The sequence below is a fragment of the Phacochoerus africanus genome, chromosome 12 (genome assembly GCF_016906955.1).
Source record: "Phacochoerus africanus isolate WHEZ1 chromosome 12, ROS_Pafr_v1, whole genome shotgun sequence".
Lineage (NCBI taxonomy): Eukaryota > Metazoa > Chordata > Mammalia > Artiodactyla > Suidae > Phacochoerus > Phacochoerus africanus.
The window spans coordinates 65,006,212-65,027,316 of record NC_062555.1 but is presented as its reverse complement, the minus strand read 5'-3'; the positions used below and the strand labels follow the sequence as shown (position 1 = coordinate 65,027,316).

At 44.8% G+C, this 21,105-nt stretch overlaps 1 protein-coding gene across 2 annotated transcripts in view; it reads left to right on the top strand.

Moving 5' to 3' along the window:
- CDC123 (cell division cycle 123) overlaps positions 1-20,368 on the top strand; it is a 46,805-nt gene extending 26,437 nt beyond the window's left edge. For both annotated transcript variants that reach the window (XM_047755614.1, XM_047755613.1), the window contains 7 exons: positions 6,070-6,118; positions 9,753-9,828; positions 11,471-11,593; positions 12,508-12,536; positions 18,708-18,836; positions 19,184-19,321; positions 20,097-20,368. In XM_047755614.1, coding sequence (XP_047611570.1) covers positions 6,070-6,118; positions 9,753-9,828; positions 11,471-11,593; positions 12,508-12,536; positions 18,708-18,836; positions 19,184-19,321; positions 20,097-20,123 — 571 coding nt within the window. In that variant the 3' untranslated portion in view covers positions 20,124-20,368. The remainder of the gene's footprint in view (positions 1-6,069; positions 6,119-9,752; positions 9,829-11,470; positions 11,594-12,507; positions 12,537-18,707; positions 18,837-19,183; positions 19,322-20,096) is intronic.
- Positions 20,369-21,105: the final 737 nt, after the last annotated feature.

Below are 21,105 nucleotides of genomic sequence, written 5' to 3'. Positions count from 1 at the left end.
TTATTTTGAACTTTTAATGGCTAGCTAGAGGAATGGTAATTATCTGCCGAGAATTAGGAGTTCAACAGAGGAGTCCCCTTTCTACCCAGAAAGGAGTATGACTGTCAGTTGATGACATTATTTAATACTGCTTTCTCTTGATACTTTGTTGAAAATTTCAATCAAAGAAATCCTCCAAATTAGTATAAAATACTCACTAAACCAGGAGAAAATTTTAGACATGGGATTAAAAAAAAAGAACCAATATGCTTATAAGTGTACGTGAAAATGGCCAAGTACTAACTATAGCTAGACCAGGGTGGCAGAGATCTTCAAGTTAAATTCAAAATGTTCTTGGTTATAATTATAAAAGAACTAGAAGAAACTGGTCATTCAGATCTGGCCTTATTTAAGTTTCCAGCTAAGAAAATTTGAAAAATCTTCTGTTATGTATGTCTAGATGTGCTGGCTACAATGTAAACTATAATGTAAAAATTTAAATGGGTAGTCGATGGAGTTTTCTGGTGGCCTAGTAGTTATGGATTTGGCGTTGTCACTGCTGTAGCATGGAAATTTCTACCTGCCCTGGGTGCATTCCCACCCGCAAAAAAAAAAGGGTAGTTTAATTCACAAGAAACAAAAAAAGCATTCCCAGATGCAAGAAATGTAAAGAGGATTGAAAACCAGAGGGTTGGGTGGTCAGACCTTTAGGGGTGGTCATCAGAACTGGTGATGCCTTCATAGGCTTAGGAACCCAAACCTTAAGCCAAAATAAAGGGGTGATTTAGAAAAGAGACTTTTGCACCCTCAGTAGAGGATGAACAAACTGAAAGTTCACCCACTGGCACAGAAACAAGGAAGCAGGACTGAAACTGCTTGGGCTTTGCGTTTTTATTTATTTATTTATTTTTCTTTATTTTTAATTTATTATTTTTAGGGCCACACCCATGGCATATGGAGGTTCCCAGGCTAGGGGTCAAATTGGAGCTGTAGCCACTAGCCTACGCCACAGCAACGCCAGATCCGAGCCACATCTGCGACCTACACCACAGCTCACGGCAACTCCCAAACTAAGAAAGTTTTATATTTGATATGAATGGAAGGTATTTTATTGTTATGATGCTGGTATTTTCTGCTAGTATGGTTTCTGCTAGCATTCTCAGTATAGTAAGTAGCCTTGATTTAAGAATTTCTTTTTCCTTTTTTTGTGTAGCCTGGAATTTTTGGATCTTTAATTTATATAAGGATCGTAAAAATTTAAGTGATGTTAATACTGTCATTATCTTAACTCATTTTTCTGCTTTTTTAAACCTACTTCCTCCAGAATGTAAATGGAATTTAAATTCTCATGCGCAGCTTTCTTTGCAGTCCTTCAGCTGAGCTCCTGGAAGTGTTATTGTTGACCTTCACACTCTGTCTTCATTAGATAGTTTTGCACTTTCCTCTCCTTTCAGGGACGGTACTTGGCCATCTCGTTAATCATCTTAATAAGAAAAAACCTTGTACAGTAAACTCTTCTCACGTCTCCCTTCTGAAACTAGGCAAGGTTTTTAAATAACATTGTGTCAAACCAATCACCACTCAAAAAACAATGTTATAGGCTGGTAGAATGCAAATGTGTTTTAAAAATGTATACCTATCTAGGGAGTTCCCGTCGTGGCGCAGTGGTTAACGAATCCAACTAGGAACCATGAGGTTGTGGGTTCGATCCCTGCCCTTGCTCAGTGGGTTAAGGATCTGGCATTGCCGTGAGCTGTGGTGTAGGTTGCAGATGTGGCTCGGATCCTGCGTTGCTGTGGCTCTGGTGTAGGCCGGTGGCTACAGCTCCGATTCGACCCCTAGCCTGGGAACCTCCCATATGCCTCGGGAGCGGCCCAAGAAATGGCAAAAAAAGACAAAAAAAAAGTATACCTATCTATAGAAAAGAAACAACTCATGGATTTGGAGAACAGACTTGTTGTTGCCAAGGGGTAGGGAGAGGAGGAGGGAGTAGAATGCACTGGGAGTTTGGGGTTGGTAGATGCAAACTGTTGCATTTGGAGTGGATAAGCAATGAGATCCTGTGGGGTAGCACCGGGAACTACATCTAGTCACTTGTGATGGAACATGATAGAGGATAATGTGAGAAAAAGAATGTCTATATATATGTGTGACTGGGTCCCTTTGCTGTGCACCAGAAATTGACAGAACATTGTAAATCAACCATAACTTTTAAAAATTCGTTGTAAACGTGTACCGTACGGATTTTAAAGTAGCAAATGAGGATTCACCAAGGGTTGAAACCAGTATCTATAGGAATATTGAAGCATTAAAAAATTTAGATGATGAAGACCTGTGTTTTAGAAGTGTTCCTTTTGGTTTTCCTATAGAATTTTAAGAAGTTAGATTATAGCACCTTAATCTATCTGTTCTTTATAGAAAACTATAACAAGAACTATCTCATCAGTTTATAAAAAATACGGCACTCACGTGGTTAAAATCACATTTCAAAAATTAACTGTTACGGTAATGCCCTGTCATTTTGTCATTCCTCTCCTCCCATTTCCCTTGCATATTTTAGGTACATTTAAATTAAGATAAGCAGTTCAGTTTTATCATGGTAAAGAACTAGTGGTTAGTTGGAAGCTAAGGTACTAATATTTTAAGAAATTGAGTTTTAATTGACCTAACAGTGTATTCAGGTATACAACATAATGATTTGGCATTCTGTATATTTTGCAAAATGTGAAATTCTCACTTTGTTTTTTTGTTTTCTTTTTTGTATATTCTAGGGCCATATCCGAAGCATATGGAGGTTCCCAGGCTAGGGGTCGAATTGGAGATGTAGCCACTGGCCTATACCACAGCCACAGCAACGCGAGATCCGAGCCACGTCTTCGACCTACACCACAGCTCACGGCCACGCTGGATCCTTAGCCCACTGAGCGAGGCCAGGGATCGAACCCGCAACCTCATGGTTCCTAGTCGGATTCGTTAACCACTGCGCCACCACGGGAACTCCAAAATCCTCACTTTTAAAATAAATTTGAATTGGCTTCTTATTATGAAAGCACTTCATGTACACTTTGTACATTTATATGTTTTTTAGTTCCTCAAAATGAAAAGTAACATGTATTTGATGTGATAATGTTAGAAATACTACAGATAAACAGCAGAAGAAATGGGCACCCACTGCTGGGAAAGAACCACTGTTACACATTCTCATAATTATCATCATGTTATGTTTTCTTATGCATGTTTTAGAACATGAGCTTGTATGTATGTAATTTTGCAACTTTTTTTTTTTTTTAAGGCTGCACCTGCAGCATATGGAGGTTTCCAGGCTAGGGGTCGAATTGGAGCTGCACCAGCCGGCCTGTGCCACAGCTGTAGCCACTCAGGATCCAAGCAGCTTCTGCGACCTACACCGCAGCTCACGGCAGCGCCAGATCCTTAACACGCTGCTCGAGGCCAGGGATCAAACCTGCGTCCTCATGTATGCTAGTCAGCTTCGTTTCTGCTGAGTCAAATTCCTTTAGGACCTTTTTTATTATTTAAAAGTATACTGTATTGTAGAAGTTCCCGCCGTGGCTCAGCATGTAGCAAACCTGATGGGCATCTGTGAGGACACAGGTTCAATCCCTGGCCTTGCTCAGTGGGTTAAGGCTCTGGCATTGCCATGAGCTGTGGTGTAGGTCGTGGATGCGGCTTGGATCCCGCATTGCAGTAGCTGTGGCTCTGGTGTAGGCCAGCAGCTACAGCTCCGATTTGACCCCCAGCTGGGAACCTCTATGTGCTTCGGGTGCGGCCCTAAAAAGACTTAAAAAAAAAAAAAAAAAAGTGTACTGCGTTGTGAATGATTTTCTCTCTTGTAAAGAGTTCTTTTATTCTTTTACCATACTTATTTTTTTTGTTAACATCTTCCATTTGGTGGGGATTTTATTTTTTTGTTATGGTTGATTTGCAATGTTCTGTCAATTTCTGCTGTACTGCAAAGTGACCCAGTCGTACACACACACACATTTTCTCATATTATCCCTCCATCACGTTCCATCACAAGTGGCTAGATATAGTTCCCTGTGCTATACAGCAGTACCACATAATTTTTTATTCTTCAGGGTATATGGATTTTGACACATTTTTCATTTTTTCAGTTAGAATTTAAAAAGGAGTTGAGGGAAAATGTTTAAGGATAAAATGAATTTTTTAATAGAATTCATAAGTGAATTAGCATTTTTTTTTTTTTTTACTAATTAAAGTATTTGGGCTGTTAAACTAGGGAAAAAAGGAATCTTTTCATTTTTTAAAAAAATTGGGGGTTATAGTTGATTTACAATGTTATGTCAAATTCTGCTGTACAGCGAAGCGACCCAGTTATACATATATATAAATCTTCTTCTCACATTACCTTCTATCATGTTCTATCGCCAGTGATTGGATGTTGTTCCCTGTGCTATAAGGTGGGAATTCTTTAAAACAAAGAATATATTATGTAGAACACAATATATTCTACATAGTATATTTCACATAATATATTCCACATAATTATGTAGCTGATCAAGGACATAAGTCTTTCTCAGGAACCATTAGTCCCTGGGGATTTGGGAGTTTTTAATGAAATCTGAGAGCTTTCACAGCAGCTCTGGAACCCCCGCCCCTGGGAGAGGCAGGTCCACACGTGGTTTGGTCGTTTCGTGCTCTTCCGCCGCGACTTGGTTTCCCAGCTTCTGGAACCTGATGTCCTCGTGCGGTGAATACCGATGATAATAATAGCACTTTCTCATAGAAAATTACCGCAAAGATTAAATGAGATGGCGAATGGGAACACTTCCTATGGTGCGTGATCCCCAGTCCAGAGGCGCGCCCTGCCTTTTCACCGAGTCCCTGTGTGTTGCCGTTCGCATTACATCCGTTGGTGCCCAACTGTCCGTGGCAATAAAAGTTCTTATTTTCTGAGGATTTTTAGTCAACCACCTTATTCGTATTGCTGCTGTTTGTGGTACAGATCATCCACCATTGCAGAGAATTCCCACCTACTCCCACATTCGGGGAAATTTAAAAGCTTTTCGAACTCGATTTTGCTTGAATTGCTTAAGACGACTTTAAAACTCATTTGGTTTTGCCTGTGTCTCTGGACCGCCTGTTTTGCTCATTCTGTAGTTGTTGGGGTTCCCCGGGGTTCTGTCCCCCGCACGAGGGGATCGTGCTTGTCCCTTTCCTTGACGCGGCGCTTTGGCCGGTGGCATGACGGCTCCCGAGGACGGTCTTCAGCTCCGCCCTCTCTGCGGTCCCCTTGCCCCGGCTGCTCACGAGACCTCTGTCTGTGCCTGTCCCAGGACGTCTGCAGTGCTGCCCCCCAGGTGTGGTTAGCTCCCGTCTCTTCCTCACCCCACATCCCTTGCTCTTCCTTCTGTCTCAGCGAATGGCATTCGCATCACTGTGCAGCCAGTCATCAAAGCCCCCCCAGTCATCCAGCCTCTTTCTCCCTCATCCCGCCCTTCACGTCGGGCACCAAGTAGCACTGACTGTGTGCCTAGCCAGCCCTTGGCACAGGTGGGCCTTTAGTAAGGATATGAACAGTTGTTCAGGAAACAGGATTTTTAGAAGCAGTGTATTTAATGGGAGAATGAATAATTCTGTCAGTTATTTTTTAAATGGGATGTGGGAGAAGAACAGATTAACGCTCTGTGGCTCGCAGTGGCAGTGGCAGTGGCAGCAGAGAACTAGACTTTTGGTTTAACCACAGAGAAGAACACAGTAAGAACTGCTGAGCAGCGGCACCCTCTCCTCTTCATTTGGAATCTCGAGTTAGACACTTTGAGATACAGTCCTGGCTTGATCACTGAATGGGGTGTTTTCTGGGTCTTTTTTTTTTTAAACAGGAAAAGGGAGATTAGAGTAGCCCATAGGGTTGTTCTGGGGACAAATGAAATACCATTTCAGGGTGCCTTAGCTGACATCTGACATACGTAATGAACATTCATTGAATGTGAGTTTCCTGTTTCTGGATGCTTTTAGTAGAGCCTTGCTGTCACTGTAAATATAAGTAATGTATATGCATAAATGCACCCCGTTAAGCAAAGATTCAGTTGCCTTTTTTCTCTCTCAAAGATTTATTCATTGTACGGATGATTCTCCAGACCCGTGTATGGAATATGAGGTAAGACTCCTGCCCTTACGATCTTGATAAAGTCGATAATCCTAGATGGGGCTGTATTGAGAGCTGCTCTTTATTCTTAAGTGAAATGAAGCAGATTTTTTTGGACTAATTTCTCTGGGAACCTAGAGCCATGGAATTTTTTAAATTTATGAAATATATACATAATATATGCACATACACACAGTATGTGCATAGTATACAACATACATATTTTATAATAAGGCATCTTTATATTCACCATCCAGCTTAACCTGGTTAAGCTTTTTAAGCTGGTTTATAGGAAAATAGTCAAATCACCATTTACCATTTTAGTCCAGTGGACCTTTTCATTTTTTATATTGTTAACTCATTTTATAGATTACATACAGAAGAGCATAAGGATAGTGAAAACTCCTAGAAACAGCAGCAGTTCGCACTGTGGCACAGTGGGTTAAGAATCTGACTGCAGTGGCTTAGGTCATGGCAGAGGCGTAGCTTTGCTCCGTGGCCAGGTTCAGTGTGTTGAAGGCTCTGACGTTGCCATAGCTGTGGCATAGGTCAAAGCTGCAGCACAGATTCAATTTCTGGCCCAGGAACTTCGTATGCTGCAGATGTGGCCATTTAAAGGAAAAAAGAAAGAAAGAAATAGTAATAGGATGTTCCTATCGTGGCACAGCAGACACGAATCCAGCTAGGAACCATGAGGTTGCAGGTGAGATCCCTGGCCTCACTCAGTGGGTTAAAGATCCGGAATTGCCTTGAGCTGTGGTATAGGCCAGTGGCTACAGCTCCGATTTGACCCTAGTCTGGGAACCTCCATATGCCTCGAGTGCGGCCCTAAAAAGTACACATACACACGAAAGAAACAAGGGACACTCACCAGTAATAGGCATTTAAACAGAGCAAAACCCAAATTTTATTCCATCTTTTTCTGGGTTGAAGGTATATAACACACATACACACACACACCTCACACACACACACACACACACCTGAAAAGGGTGGCGTCCTTGGATGCGCTAGTTGTTTTTTTTGTGTAATTTCTTCATCTTCTATTGGCTTCTGCTCACTTCTGTATATACACATGCTTGCAAAAGTTGTCCTCTGACTCACTGCAGCAGGTAATGCTTCGTGTGTTGACATATCTTCTGTGATGATACCATAGGAGGGAACAGTTAATTTACTGTTTACCAAGCCACCAATTAACTATATCTTTTAGCACTCTTAATCGAGAATTGTTTTTTTTTGTCTTTTTGTCTTTTTAGGGCCGCACCTGTGGCATATGGAAATTCCCAGGCCAGGGGTCAAATCAGAGGCTACAGCTGCCGGTCTACACCACGGCCACAGCAACACCAGATCCTTAACCCACGGAGCGAGGCCAGGGATTGAACCTGCATCCTCATGTATGCTAGTTGGGTTTGTTGACCACTGAGCCATGACAGGAACTCCAGTAATTGAGATCTTTACTTATCATTTGTAAGGGGTATATGATGTATGAGCAACGTCATTAAACATTTTTTATTTTTATTTTATTTATTGATTTATTTTGCCTTTTAGGGCCGCACCCGAGACACATGGAGGTTCTCAGGCTAGGGGTCGAATTGGAACTACAGCTGCCAGCCTACACCACAGCCACAGCTACACCGGATCCCAGCCGTGTCTGTGACCTACACCACAGCTTACAGCAACACAGGATCCCTAACCCACCGAGTGAATCCAGGGGTTGAACCCGCAACCTCATGGTTCCTAGTCAGATTCAATTCCGATGCGCCACAGTGGGAACTCCATAAACCTTTTTTATAACATTATATGTATAACTTATTCATATCTGTTGTTGCACTGAGCAGACATTAAGCACCTGCTGTATCTTACTGTTTTGTCCTCGAAACACAAAAATGGAAAAAGTGGTTTTTCTAGTCTTGCCCCGCAGCATAATCTTTGTTGAGATGTCATCATTTATCCCCAAGATTTATTTCACTAGCAGTTTGCTCTTTTATTGCTTTTTGGCTAATATGCCATCGTCATCGTCATGTTCGTTCATGCAGCTTAAAACCCAGTTTTAAAAGCCTAGGAGGTGCTCCCACTGTGGCGCAGTGGATTAATGATCTGGCTTGTCTCTGGTAGCACTGGTTTGATCTGCAGCTTGATGATGCCCAGCCCAGGGCATGGGTTATAGGATCCAGCATTGCCATTGGTGTGGTGTAGGTCACAGCTGTGGCTTGGGTTCAGTCCCTGGCCTGTGAACTTCCATATGCTGCAGGTACACCCAAAAAGAAGCCTAGGAAAGTGAGAGTAATTAAAATGAAAAAAAGTTGCAGGCAGTATCCTATATATCATATATTCCTATCTGTGTGTATTTAAAAATATATATACACACCCTGTATGTTCATACATTCAGAGAATACCTCTGGGAAGATAGACGAGAAATGGACAGCACTGGTTCCCTGTGAGGAGGACAGAAGGACTGGTTGACTGGGGGAGGGAGACTCACCTCCCCCCCCCCCCCCGCCCCCGCTTTTTTCATCTTTTCAGGGCCATACCTGCAGCAAATGGAAGTTCCCAGGCTAGGGATCTAGGTGGAGCTGTAGCCTTGGCCTACACCACAGCCACAGCAACACTGGATCCGAGCCGCATCTGTGACCTACACCACAGCTCACAGCAACACTGGATTCTTAACCCACTGGGGAGGCCAGGGATTGAACCCGAATCCTCATGGATACTATTTGGGTTTGTAACCGCTGAGCCACAACGGGAACTCCCAAAGAACATTTAAAAACAGACTCAGAAGCATACATTTGCCAACTATACTCTTTATAAATTGGAGAAATACATGAATTTGCATGTATTAAATAAACAGTTACGGTAATAAGACCCATTTATGGCCTGGGCTATAGGTAGAACTGTTTTGGAAAAGTCATGGAAGGGTTATAGTGAGTCTTCACATTGAGCCGTAATAATTTTATTGGAGTATTACAGGAATGATGCTTAAGGGAGATAACTGTGAAATTATTTTTTGATATTCATAAAGGAGTGAGCAACATATGAATTACAGGGCAACTTATGACCCAGTGATGATAAGATTTAACTTCATCATCTTTTGAGTTGTATGTTATGTCAGAACTCCCCAAATGACAAATAAGTGACAAAGATTTATTTTTGTTTTAAAGAATTTTAGCACAATTTCCCCTATTCTGTTAGACTAATAAATAGATTGCAACTCTGCCCCTTACATCTCATGTCAAGAATGTTTTATGATGTCTTTAAAAAAAATTCAGGAGTTCCCGTCGTGGCTCAGTGGTTAACGAATCTGACTAGGAACCATGAGGTTGCGGGTTCGGTCCCTGCCCTTGCTCAGTGGGTTAACGATCCGGCGTTGCCATGAGCTGTGGTGTAGGTTGCAGACGTGGCTCGGATCCTGAGTTGCTGTGGCTCTGGTGTAGGCCAGTGACTACAGCTCCGATTTGACCCCTAGCCTGGGAACCTCCATATGCTGCGGGAGCGGCCCAAAGAAATAGCAAAAAGACACACACACACACAAAAAAAATTCAATAATGGCAATTGTTAAGATAGTCTGGACATAAAAATGTCTATTAGACTAGTCAATATTATCTTCTTACGTAGTTGTATAATATATATATTTTTTCTTTGTTTACAGCTCGTTCTTCGAAAATGGTGTGAATTAATTCCTGGGGCTGAGTTCCGATGTTTCGTCAAGGAAAATAAGCTTATTGGTTAGTTTTGTTTTTTTAAACCTTTGGAAGTTGTTAAGACAAACTTTTTTTTCCCCCGCTTTTTAGAAAAGCCATACCTGTGGCATATGGAAGTTCCCAGGCTAGGGGTCAAACTGGAGCTGTAGCCGCCAGCCTACACCATGGCCACAGCAACGTGGGATCTGAGCCACATCTGCAACCTACACCACAGCTCACGGCAACACCGGATCCTTAACCCACTGAGCAAGACTGGGGTTTGAACCCACATCTTCGTGGATCTTAGGTTCGTTAATGGCTGAGCCATGAAGGGAACTCCAAGACAAACTTTTGATGGAAATAAATTACTTAGTAATTAAGACAAGCATAACAATGAGTTTTTATGTCAGATGCTACCTCTAACGAGCTGGCACTGACTCTCTGGAATGCTAAGGATCCTGAGGCCATATTCTGTTTCCACCGAAAACAGTCTTGTCGGTGAACGTGTTTGTCTGGATTCCAGAGATGAAAGTGATGGTCTTTGCGTTCCCAGTTCAGGACATGTGTAGGACGACCTGCTTTCTCTTTGGGCCTTTCTTCAGTATGACTAGCAGTACACCGCTTAGTTTAAGCATCATAAAAGTCCAGGTTTTGAACCTTTATGTCTTTTCTTGAAGCACTGTTTATTATTCTAGCGAGAGAAAATATGCAAAAACATTAAGTGCATTACTTTAAAAGCCACCCGTTTTCTTCCCTCTCAGGTTACTATTTTGTCTGCTACGATTTTTTTCAAGTTAAATATTGCAGATAATTGGCTCTTATTTTGTCTAAGCACATTTTCCATGAGATGAAATTGATCTTCCACCAAGAAAAGTGTGGTTTGAAGAAAATCAAATCAACACTGCTTGTTTATTGACTGTGATGTTGACATTTATAACTTACCTAAAACACGCTGGGCTGGGCTGTTGGAATTTGTGGTGCCGTGAGACCTCCCTGAAAGAAACAGGGCCGTATTCGGTACAGCCCACGAAGGGAGACCTCTTGGCCTGTGCTTAGGAAATTGGACGGCAGGCCTTCTTTCAGAGCAGGGCCCTTTTTCCTCGGCCTAGAGCAGATGGAAGCACTTCTTACAACGCTCCCATTCGTGTAGTTGGAGTCCTTTCAGCGAATCACTCTGAGGAAAGGCGTGTTTACTTTTCCATGACTTGAAGCATCAGGCCTGTGAAGGCAGGAAGGCATGTGTGAACAAGGGGCCGAGACGCTTCTGTGAATGCAGTTCGGACGCCGAAGACGGGTGCCGAGGGCTCCTGTGTGTGTTTCCAGGGAAAGTGGCTAAGAAGGCCTGGTCTCAGAGAAGAAGCAACTGACTGTGTGTGCAGCTTTCATACTGCTGCTTTCGTTTTTTACGTACCATCTTTAGGGCTTCGAATTCTTTCCATTGTTCTAAATCAATGCGGGACCCATGGCCCTCAGGGTCTTTGGGGTTCCCTCCCTACAGCCAGATGAACCCCTGCAGCTGAGAAGGTTTCCATCCGTGTAAAATGCTGACGGGGGTTCAGTGCCACTTTCCTCTGATTGGCCTTCTGATCTCCTTTAATGGTTCCCGAAACAAGGGGTTTAAATCGCATTTTGGTGCTTTTGAAAAGGATAGCATGCAGTAACGCAATATAAAATATTTTCTCGTCAGGTATTTCTCAGAGGGACTACACACAATATTATGATCATATTTCTAAGCAAAAGGAAGAGATTTGCAGATGCATACAAGACTTCTTCAAGAAACACATACAGTATAAATTCTTAGATGAAGACTGTGAGTATTTTGTTTTTTGACTCTGAAATGAAATGAAACGGACAGTGTTGACTGAACTTTATTTCACGGCGGTGCATGTTTTAGAAGTGGATTCAAAACACTGCTTTTTTTAAGCATTTTACTATAGTAGAGTATTGCTGATGGGTTGGCATGGTAATTTGTACCTTATTTAACCAGACAGTTTAAATTCTGAGACAGTTCTCTCTGGTGTCATTTGAGATGTTTTGTTACACATTTCAGAGGGTCTATCTACAGACCACCAAATGCTTCTGCTATTAGGACTCAGTTAGCCAGCTGACTGATCTACTACCTTTCTAGATATTGAATTTGAATGATCAGATAGCAGCAGTTACAAAGTAAATATTGGTGCGTTGTATTTAAGAATTAAAATTAGAATTATATTATGTAAGAGACAGGGTTTTCATGCATCATCAAATGGAGATCTGCTCTGGTTTACATTTTTCTACTTGCCAAGCCTGGGCTCTGTGACAGATTTGACTCTTAAAAAAGATCAGTCGTGCTGTAAACACAGCTAGACTTTATGCTTTCTGACTGCGGTTCTTACCGCTTTACTCCCCATCAAGTGGTGACTGAGTGATGTTCCTTTCGTGCGCCTTGTAACCTATGACAGGGAACTGGTGTGATAATATCAGTGTTTGGTTTGAATTTTTAAATATAAGGGATTATGGCTGAGGATGGAGAAAAGGAAAACAAAATTATATATAAGTAGAAAATTGCAGGATGCCTTTTTATGTTTGCAGTTTTGAAATGAAGAAGCATGAATCCCTCAAGGTCAGTTCTATTCTGCTGTCTGAGTCACTGATAATAGAATGCATTTTAATTTTTAAAAGGAGGCTTCTTCGATCATGAAAGTGGTAGTTCGTTACTAACTTTGAGTTTTTTCTCCTTTGCAGTTGTGTTCGATATATACAGAGACAGTAGGGTAAGTAGAACTGATATTTGATACGCTTTAAATACATCGGCATTCTCTCTGTGAAGGGCTCACTGCTCAAAAAAATATTTTCTGGAATCAGCTAAGGTGTTTGAAATGCACAGTGGTCAGGAATCTCCTCTTAGGAGTTCCCACTGCGGCACAGTGGGTTAAGGATCCCGCCTTGCTGCAGCTGTGGTATAGGTCACAGCTATGGCTTGGATTTGATTCCTGACCTGGGAACTTCCATATGCCGGTAGTGCAGTCAAATAAATAAAGAAATCGTTTCCTCTTAAAATGTCCTTAACACTAGGAGACATGATATATTCCATCATCATGTGTCACAGGGTCAGGGATTATTAATTTACCACATGGTTAAATGGCTCACCTGTGTCCCCCTTTTCCCTTTTGTTGGGGGTCCGGGCCCTCTTCGAATAGTTCAGGTTGCTCTCTTCAGTGTGACCAGGAATTTGTCCTCTACTGCTTAGATAATTGTCTTTCGTCACCTGAAAGACCCTTAGCAGTGATTTGAGCCCCTTGTACCTTTAGACAGAAGATGAGGGTTTGAGTGGCTTGTATTTATTCTATACTCTTAAAGTGATGGAAACTTCCGTAATGAAAAAGAAAACAAAAGCCTGACCTGGTGAGTCCTGCAGCAGAGATGTCTCTACATGCCGTCTCGGCAGAGACATGCGGGGCGCTCAGCGTCCTGCGATCGTGCGCACTGACTGAGCTGTTAGGACAGCAGGTGTACTTTCCACGTATGTGGCCCGTACGTTTCCTGTCGCTCGTGTGTTTCTCATGCCCTCGCCACGTACATCCTGCCTCAGTGTAGGGTGAGGGTGAGGGTGATGGCTCCGAATCATTTTTTTGAACAGCAGGATATGGCCCGTAGGGTCCTGTCCCCAAATAACTGCTGTTTCCTCCCTGCTCTCCGGCCAGAGGCGTCACTTACTCTGTTTTCACCTCTTAGTCTTGAAGGGTGATGGCATCTGTTAAGAGCTAGAGGAGTTCCTGTTGTGGCGAAGCGGAAACGAATCCAACTAGTGTCCATGAGGTTTCAAGTTGGATCCCTGACCTCGCTTAGTGGGTCAGGGAGCCAGCGTTGCCCTGAGTTGTGGCGGAGGTCACAGACACGGCTCGGATCCTGCGTTGCTGTGGCTGTGGTGTAGACTGGCAGCTGTAGCTCCGGTTTGACTCCTAGCCTGGGAACCTCCATACGCCGTGGATGCAGCCTTAAAGAAAAACAAAAAGGAAGAGGAGCTGTAACCTGAGATGTGGTACAGGAGAGGCACGTTACCTGGCAGGGGTTCAGCTTAGTGGAAACAAACCTTAGGGAAGGGGTGGGGAGCCAGTGCCAGGGGACAGACAGAGACCTGAGCTGGTGGGTGCCCAGCGCTCAAGTCTTGTCTCTGCTTCAGGCAGCCGGACTCCAGCCCTGCCATTTACCAAGAGCCCGTCGTGTGTTCGATGCTGTGCTTCCAACCAGATGGGCTCTGGACCTTCAAGGAGCTTGTCTTTGAGCCTGGACCTGGCAGAGTCGGCCTGGTAGCAAGCAGGGTCCCTCCTGCAGTGAGGGAGTGAGCCAGCCGCTCACCCTGAATGTGCAGCTCAGAGGAGCTCTGTTCTCTCTTAACTCAGTGTCTCCCTTGGTCCATACAATCCTGCAGGGTATGTGTCACTTGTCCCCGTTGTGCAGATATCAGATCCGAAGCCAGTTATCCTCTAATGCAGTTCTATTTAGTGGCACTTGAAAATTTGGGATTTGCCAGGATGTCTTGATATTTCCTGGGCACGTGCCCAGGTCTGCTGTGGTTCCGGAGAGCCAGTAGGTCGGTGCAGGTGCGTGGCTTGCTGCGAGAGTGATGGAAAGGTCTTAGGTGGAGTTGGACATGGACCCGAGTCATTACTGCTACGACCTGGCGGCACTGAGAGCCGTGGTGCGCTTGCGCGGTGGGAAGGGTGCCCGTGCCGACGTCCTGGCGGCTCTGAGAAGGGATGTCGGCTGTGATGTCAGACTCCTCTGCGTTCACCCGGTGGTTCTTCGACATCGTCCGGAGGGTGTCATTTTATGGCCATTCTCGCGAGAAAACGACCTCTTCTCTCCCGGTGGGCTGTTCCTGAAAGCGCACCTGGAGTGTGTTTGGGCTTGAGGACGCTTGGACGTGTCTGTGCTGCGCAGGTGAACTCAGTGTTGAGCGAGTCTTGCTGCCCGTGTGTCACAGCCACGGCCCACCCATCCAGGAGGTCTGGAGCGAGGCCTTGGAATATGCATTTTAAGAGGCTCCTCAGGAGGTCCTGTCGTGGCTCAGTGGTCAACAAACCCAACTAGTATCCATGAGGACGCAGGTTCGATCCCTGGCCTCACTAAGAGGGTTAGGGATCTGGCGTTGGTGTGAGCTGTGGCGCAGGCCGGCAGCTGTAGCTCTCATTCGACCCCTAGCCTGGGAACCCCCATATGCCTCGGGTGCAGCCCTAAAAAGAAAAAAAAAGGCTCCTTAAGTGATGGTTACACACAACTAGAATTTAAGGTAACCACTGCAGACACTTGAAAAATGAGTTGAGCCCCTTCAGGTATTCTTTTTGGTTCTGTTTTGTTATTCATTTCATTGCTTTGAGGGATGAATATATCTTCTCATGAATCTTTGATGTTGAGGATGGATTTGCAGCTTAGTTACTTCCTTTATTTTCTCATGTGTGATTGAGAAAATACAATTTCTTTTCCTTTTCCTTTTTTTTTTTTTTTTTGCTTTTTAGGGCTACACTCGCAGCAAGTTCCCAGGCGAGGGATCGAATCGGAGCTACAGCTGCTGACCTTTGCCACAGCCACAGCAACGTGGGATCTGAGCCATGAATAAAAGCTACACCATAGCTCACAGCAAAGCCAGATCCTTAACCAACTGAGTTAGGCCAGGGATCGAACTCCCGTCTTCACGGATACTAGTCAAGCTCGTTACTGCTGAGCCACAACAGAGACTTCCAAGAAAGTACAAAAATATGCAAAGTATTCCGTAGCTATTTGCTTGCCCTTATTAACTGTTGTTATTGTGAAAATATAAGTCGAAAGGTCTGGCTCTCACCCCTGCGCCTCTCTCTGCACTGGCTGGGCTTAGACTTTTGTTAAATTTCCTATGTATCCTTCCAGCGTTTCCTTTTTTTTTTTTTTTTGGTCTTTTTGTCTTTTCTAGGGCCTCTCCCGTGGCATATGGAGGTTCCCAGGCTGGGGGTCTAATTGGAGCTGTAGCCACGGGCCTACACCACAGCCACAGTAATGACGAATCCTTAACCCACTGAGCAAGGCCAGGGATCGCACCTGCAACCTCATGGTTCCTAGTCGGATTTGTTAACAACGGGAACTCCCAACGTTTCCTGATGCAAAAACAAGCAACAAACTTATTTTTTTCCTCTTTCCTGCACAAGGGTTAGCAGATGATACACATGTCACCTGGCTCTTTATGCTTTTTTTAAAACAGAGTATCTTGGGAAGCTTTCCAGTGTCCTGCGTGGGGGTGGAGCATAGTTTTTCATTTTGTGTATGTACTATATAGTTTCATGAGACATTTCCCCATCGGTGAGGGTGAACGCATAACTTCATTCTTGTCTTTTTTTTTTTCTTTTTGTCTTTTTGCCATTTCTTGGGCCGCTCCTGTGGCATGTGGAGGTTCCCAGGCTAGGGGTCGAATTGAAGCTGTAGCCACTGGCCTACACCACAGCCACAGCAATGCGGGACCCGAGCTGCATCTGCAACCTACACCACAGCTCGTGGCAACACCGGATCCTTAACCCACTGAGGAAGGCCGGGGATCGAACCCCCAACCTCTTGCTTCCTAGTCGGATTCGTTAACCACTGCACCACGACGGGAACTCCCATTCTAGTCCTCTACAGACTGAGCTGTAGTGAACACCTTGTAGTGTACCTGGTGTGTGGGGGGAGTGGGTGTGTGTGTGGGGGTGTTCCGGTCTGGGCTGAGCTCTTTCAGTGCGTAGATTCCCTGTTACCGATGTCATGCCCTGATGCCTGGCAGTGTTTGGTGCCTAGAGATAGACCTGGGGGCTTGAGGGGGCAGTCAGTAGGTATTAGAACAGTCAGCATGACCACTGCTGTTTCTCAGGGGCTGCCTAAAACCAGAATCTCTCAGGATGTCTTGTCCTGAAGTGTGACGTGAAAAGCCTGTTACAGGTATAAGATCCTCGTCTTGACAGTTTTATGCCTGATTACAGCCGTAACCAGTTTGTTTTTCTTTAAACTGGAGGGTGGCGTCTGAACAACGGGGCATATTCTGCCAGCTATCCGTCCCGACAGTGGTGAATTTTTTTTCAATAATATGGCATATTTTTAGTTGGTAGAGCTAAATAGTCTGATGTAACAGGTGCGATAGTTTTCTTTCTTTTAAAAAGGAGATGGTTTTCCAGGTTATAAAAACTCAAGTAGGAAGGGTTTAAAGGTCAGAAAATACCAACATTGTTGGAATAACACCCCTTCTGTCAGAGCGCTCTGAGTCGTCACCCCAGAGAGCAAAGCTGACCTCACACCAAGGAGCAGACTGATGGCTGACCTTAGCTCGCGTCGTCGGGAAGGTCCCAGCAGGTGCCACGCTGAAGGAGAGCACACCTCAGGTGCCAAGAAGGGATTGCGGGGTCTCTCCTGGAGGCTGCAGGGACCACGAAACTTAGCCAAATGGTGTGTGGTGGAAACTTCCTCCACCAGTTCTTTGCCACGTCCCAGACGTTTGTACTTTGAAGCTTGTCCTCAGAAGCGGTTGCATCTTTCTTACCATTTTCCACCAGCCCAGACCAGAAACAGTGCTAGATCCTCATCATGCTGGCTCTGCAGTCTCGTCCCTCAGGCATCTGTAATTTTACACACGCGTGTCCAATCAAGACATGATTGCTGTATGTTTACAGAAAAAACTACCAACAACCCAATGGGACAGTTATCTGAATATCTCATTGAGAAAAATCCTTGGGAAGAGAAACGCTTTGAAGAGACATTTATCTAGTAGATGTCACGTACACCTCTGTGATCAAATGTGTTGGCTTTAATTTCCTGGCAGGATTTCAGCGTCCCCAGCTCCTTTATGGCAGCACTCTGCCCCTTTGTACTCAGACGCGCTGTCTCTAAACTCCAGCCAGGGCGGAGGTGTTTTTTCCCTAGGGCTGAACCTATCACGTTGCCCATCGCTACTCCCAGGATAGGAGAGGGCGGTTGTTTCTTTTCAAGGTTGATGTGGTTTTTTTTCATTTCCCTTTCATGTGCCATCAGGCTCTGTGATGCGGGGAAACCAGTTGTTACATTGAAATTAAAGATGGCTGAGCATTTTATTTTCTTTTGTGTGTTTTTTAAAAAGTGGAGTTCCTACTGTGGTGCCCTGGTGCAGTGGGTTAAGAGCCTGAGGCGGAGGCCCTGGTTGCTGCTGAGGCTCTGTGTCAGTCCCTGGCCCGGTGCAGTGGGTTAAAGGATCTGGCATCGCTGCAGCTGTGGCATAATTGTACCTGCTGCTCAGGTTCAGCTCCTGGCCTAGGAACTTCCATATGCTGTGGGTGTGACCATCAAACTTAAAGATAAAATAAAGTAAGATTACATTTTAAAAAAGCAAGCCTTTGCAGCAGCCTCACCAGGATTAGGACTGGTGTGAGAACTGCAGGCTTCCTCATGACAGGTAGTTGAAGACACCCTTGAAAGCACTCCCATCCTGCTGCTTGACTGGGACCCTCTTGGGAGCTTTCCCTTCTCCCTGCATGGACTGTGGCATGGAATTCTCACGTGACTGAAGGCAGCTGTTGGAATGTCTGTCTTGGCTGGGGTCTCTGCCAGGTCTCTTCTCTGCCTTCACGGGCGCCTTCCCTTTGGGTCTGTGCCTCCTCCGTGTGAGACAGGTGGCCCCTTCTCAGATGGGCCTGCAAGCACTGTCTTTTGAAATAAGTGCCACTATATATATATATATATACATATATATATATGTATTTTTTTTTTTTTTTTGCTTTTTAGGGCCGCACTCGTGGCATATGGAGGTTCCCAGGCTAGGGGTCAAATCGGAGCTGTAGCCGCCGGCCTGCACCACAGCCACAGCAATGCGGGATCCGAGCCGCATCTGCAGCCTCGGGGTAGAATAAAATGATCTTTCTGACCAGCCAGATTGCAGGCCTTGTTTAATTTCACACGCGCTCCTCTCTGGACTGCAGGGGAAGGTGTGGCTGATTGATTTTAACCCATTTGGTGAAGTCACGGATGCACTGCTGTTTACTTGGGAGGAGCTGTTATCTGGGAGAAGCGTCAGAGGTGACTTGAGTGAAGGCGAAGCTCCGGAGCAGGTACGTGGGTGGACACGTGCGCGATTGTTCCGTGGGCGCTCACACAGATGTCCTCGTGGACACTGGGCCGTGGCCATCAAGAAAGCTGTGCGGTGGGTTCATTCACTTCACTTGAAAGAAACGATAGATTTTTTTTCTGGTTAGTTTTCTTTGTCTTGGCCCCCCTGTCTTGCCCACGTGGGGAGGATTCGGACCCTGGCTCAGTTCACGCGTCCGTGTCTTCTGGCCCAGCCCCAGGGCGCTGCCCGGGGACGGGGCACGTTGCCCAGATAGGAACTCGTTAGAGTCACGACCCTGACTTAAAAAGGGGCCTTTTCCCTGACTGTCCTTTGTTGTCCTTGGTCAAGGATGCTCCAACCTTCCGCTGCACCAACAGCGAAGTCACAGTGCAGCCGAGTCCCTACCTGAGCTACCGGCTGCCCAAGGACTTCGTGGACCTCTCAACGGGGGAGGACGCCCACAAGCTCATCGATTTCCTGAAACTGGTAAAGCTTGTGTGCACTCTGGACACCAGCCGTGTCTGCTTTCAAGTTGACTTTTTAATATTTCATTCGGGTCACATACCACATAGCCTTCCATTCGAAGATTGGGAATTAAAGGGGCGGAATTACTGAGTGAGGTTGTTTTATAACGACACGGCAAGTAAGCTGAAGGAATAATTTATTGATTAAAACGAGAGAAAATATTTTTATGACATGTGCACTTCTGAATAATTTTCCTAACACCTCTCATTTGGAAGAAAGTATGTACGTACAGTTGACCCTTAAACAACCAAGGGAAAATCCACGTGTCACTTACAGTGGATTCAGCCAGTGTGGACCCTGCAGCGCTGCAGTACTTACTACTGAAAAGACCCACATATAGGTGGACCCATGTGGTTCAGACCCGTAGTGTTCACGGGCCGCCTGTATCCTGGAACAGCGCCGAGAGGGCGGAGCACTGGTGTGGTTCCTCTGGGGGCGGCGGGGGGGGGGGGGGGCCCTAGGTGTTTGTCTTTGTGTTTCTGTGTGGGAATATTTGTCCATAAAGAAGAAAGAGAAGAAAATATTCCAATACCTGAGGATCATGTGCCCAGGAGCTGGTGTGATCAACCACTTTAATGAACCACTTCAGGCGTGTTTTTGTCATGATCCTTTTCAGCCACATCTTTTGCCAAGGGCCTCTGGAAAATTATCCTTGCTGACAGAAAAAGTGATCTTGGCTGAACAAATATCCCAATTAGAATGTGCTGTTTTAATGCCTCTTGGTTTCCTTTAACAGAAGAGAAATCAGCAAGAGGATGACTGATGAGTGTGCTAGCGTGCAAGGCCGAGTTCCAGAGGAAACCACCGCTGCTGCTTCGGGAGGCCACGCAGAGTCCACAGCCTCCTATTAACCCGGTTGGGGGTGGGGGGGCGCGGCGGGAAATCAGTAGCTTTTTATATTCATGTATAAAGCGGGGGGAGAAGGAGGGACTTTGCTACTTGTACAAATAACGTAATAAAGAGATCTTAAACATAGGAAGCCATCCTCTCCCCATGATCAGATACTTTCAGTGGAATGCTTTGTTCTTTTGGCTCAGTCTGTTTAGAGTTTTCTCTCTTTCTTGGGCTTTTTTTGTTTGTTTGTTTTTTCATACCTGTCAGGTAGCTGAGCAAGTTCTATTTGTTATACAGAAATGTTTTTTTTTTGTTTTTTGGGTTTTTTTTTTTCCCAGCTGCACTCACAGCATATAGAAGTTCCTAGGCCAGGGATCAAACCCACACCACAGCAGCAACCTGAGCAGCTGCAGAGACAACACCAGATCCTTAACCCACTGTGCCATAGCAGGAACTCCGAAATGGGCTGCTTCCTAATCATTATGTTTCCATTGCAAACTGGGACCTTATATTATCATAGAAAATATTTTTCCTCCTTTGAGGATTTTCATGTTATTTTTCTACCAGTTTAGCTTCAGTTTAGGTATAGTTAAAATTATACAGACTTCTCCAACTGCCAGCCATGAAAATTTCAGTAGCATACAACCGCCTTGCTATATATTTGTAAGACTCTCACAGGTTTAATTGTAATCGGGCCTTTTTAGCAAATATTGGGATTCTGAGAGAGGTGGGTTCACTTTTTTATTTTTATTTTTATTTTTTAATTTTTTTTTTGTCTTCTTGCCTTTCCTAGGGCTGTGGAGGTTCCCAGGCCAGGGGTCTAATCAGAGCTGTAGATGCCGGCCTACACCAGAGCCACAGCAACGTGGGATCCGAGCCACATCTGCAACCTACACCACAGCTCACGGCAA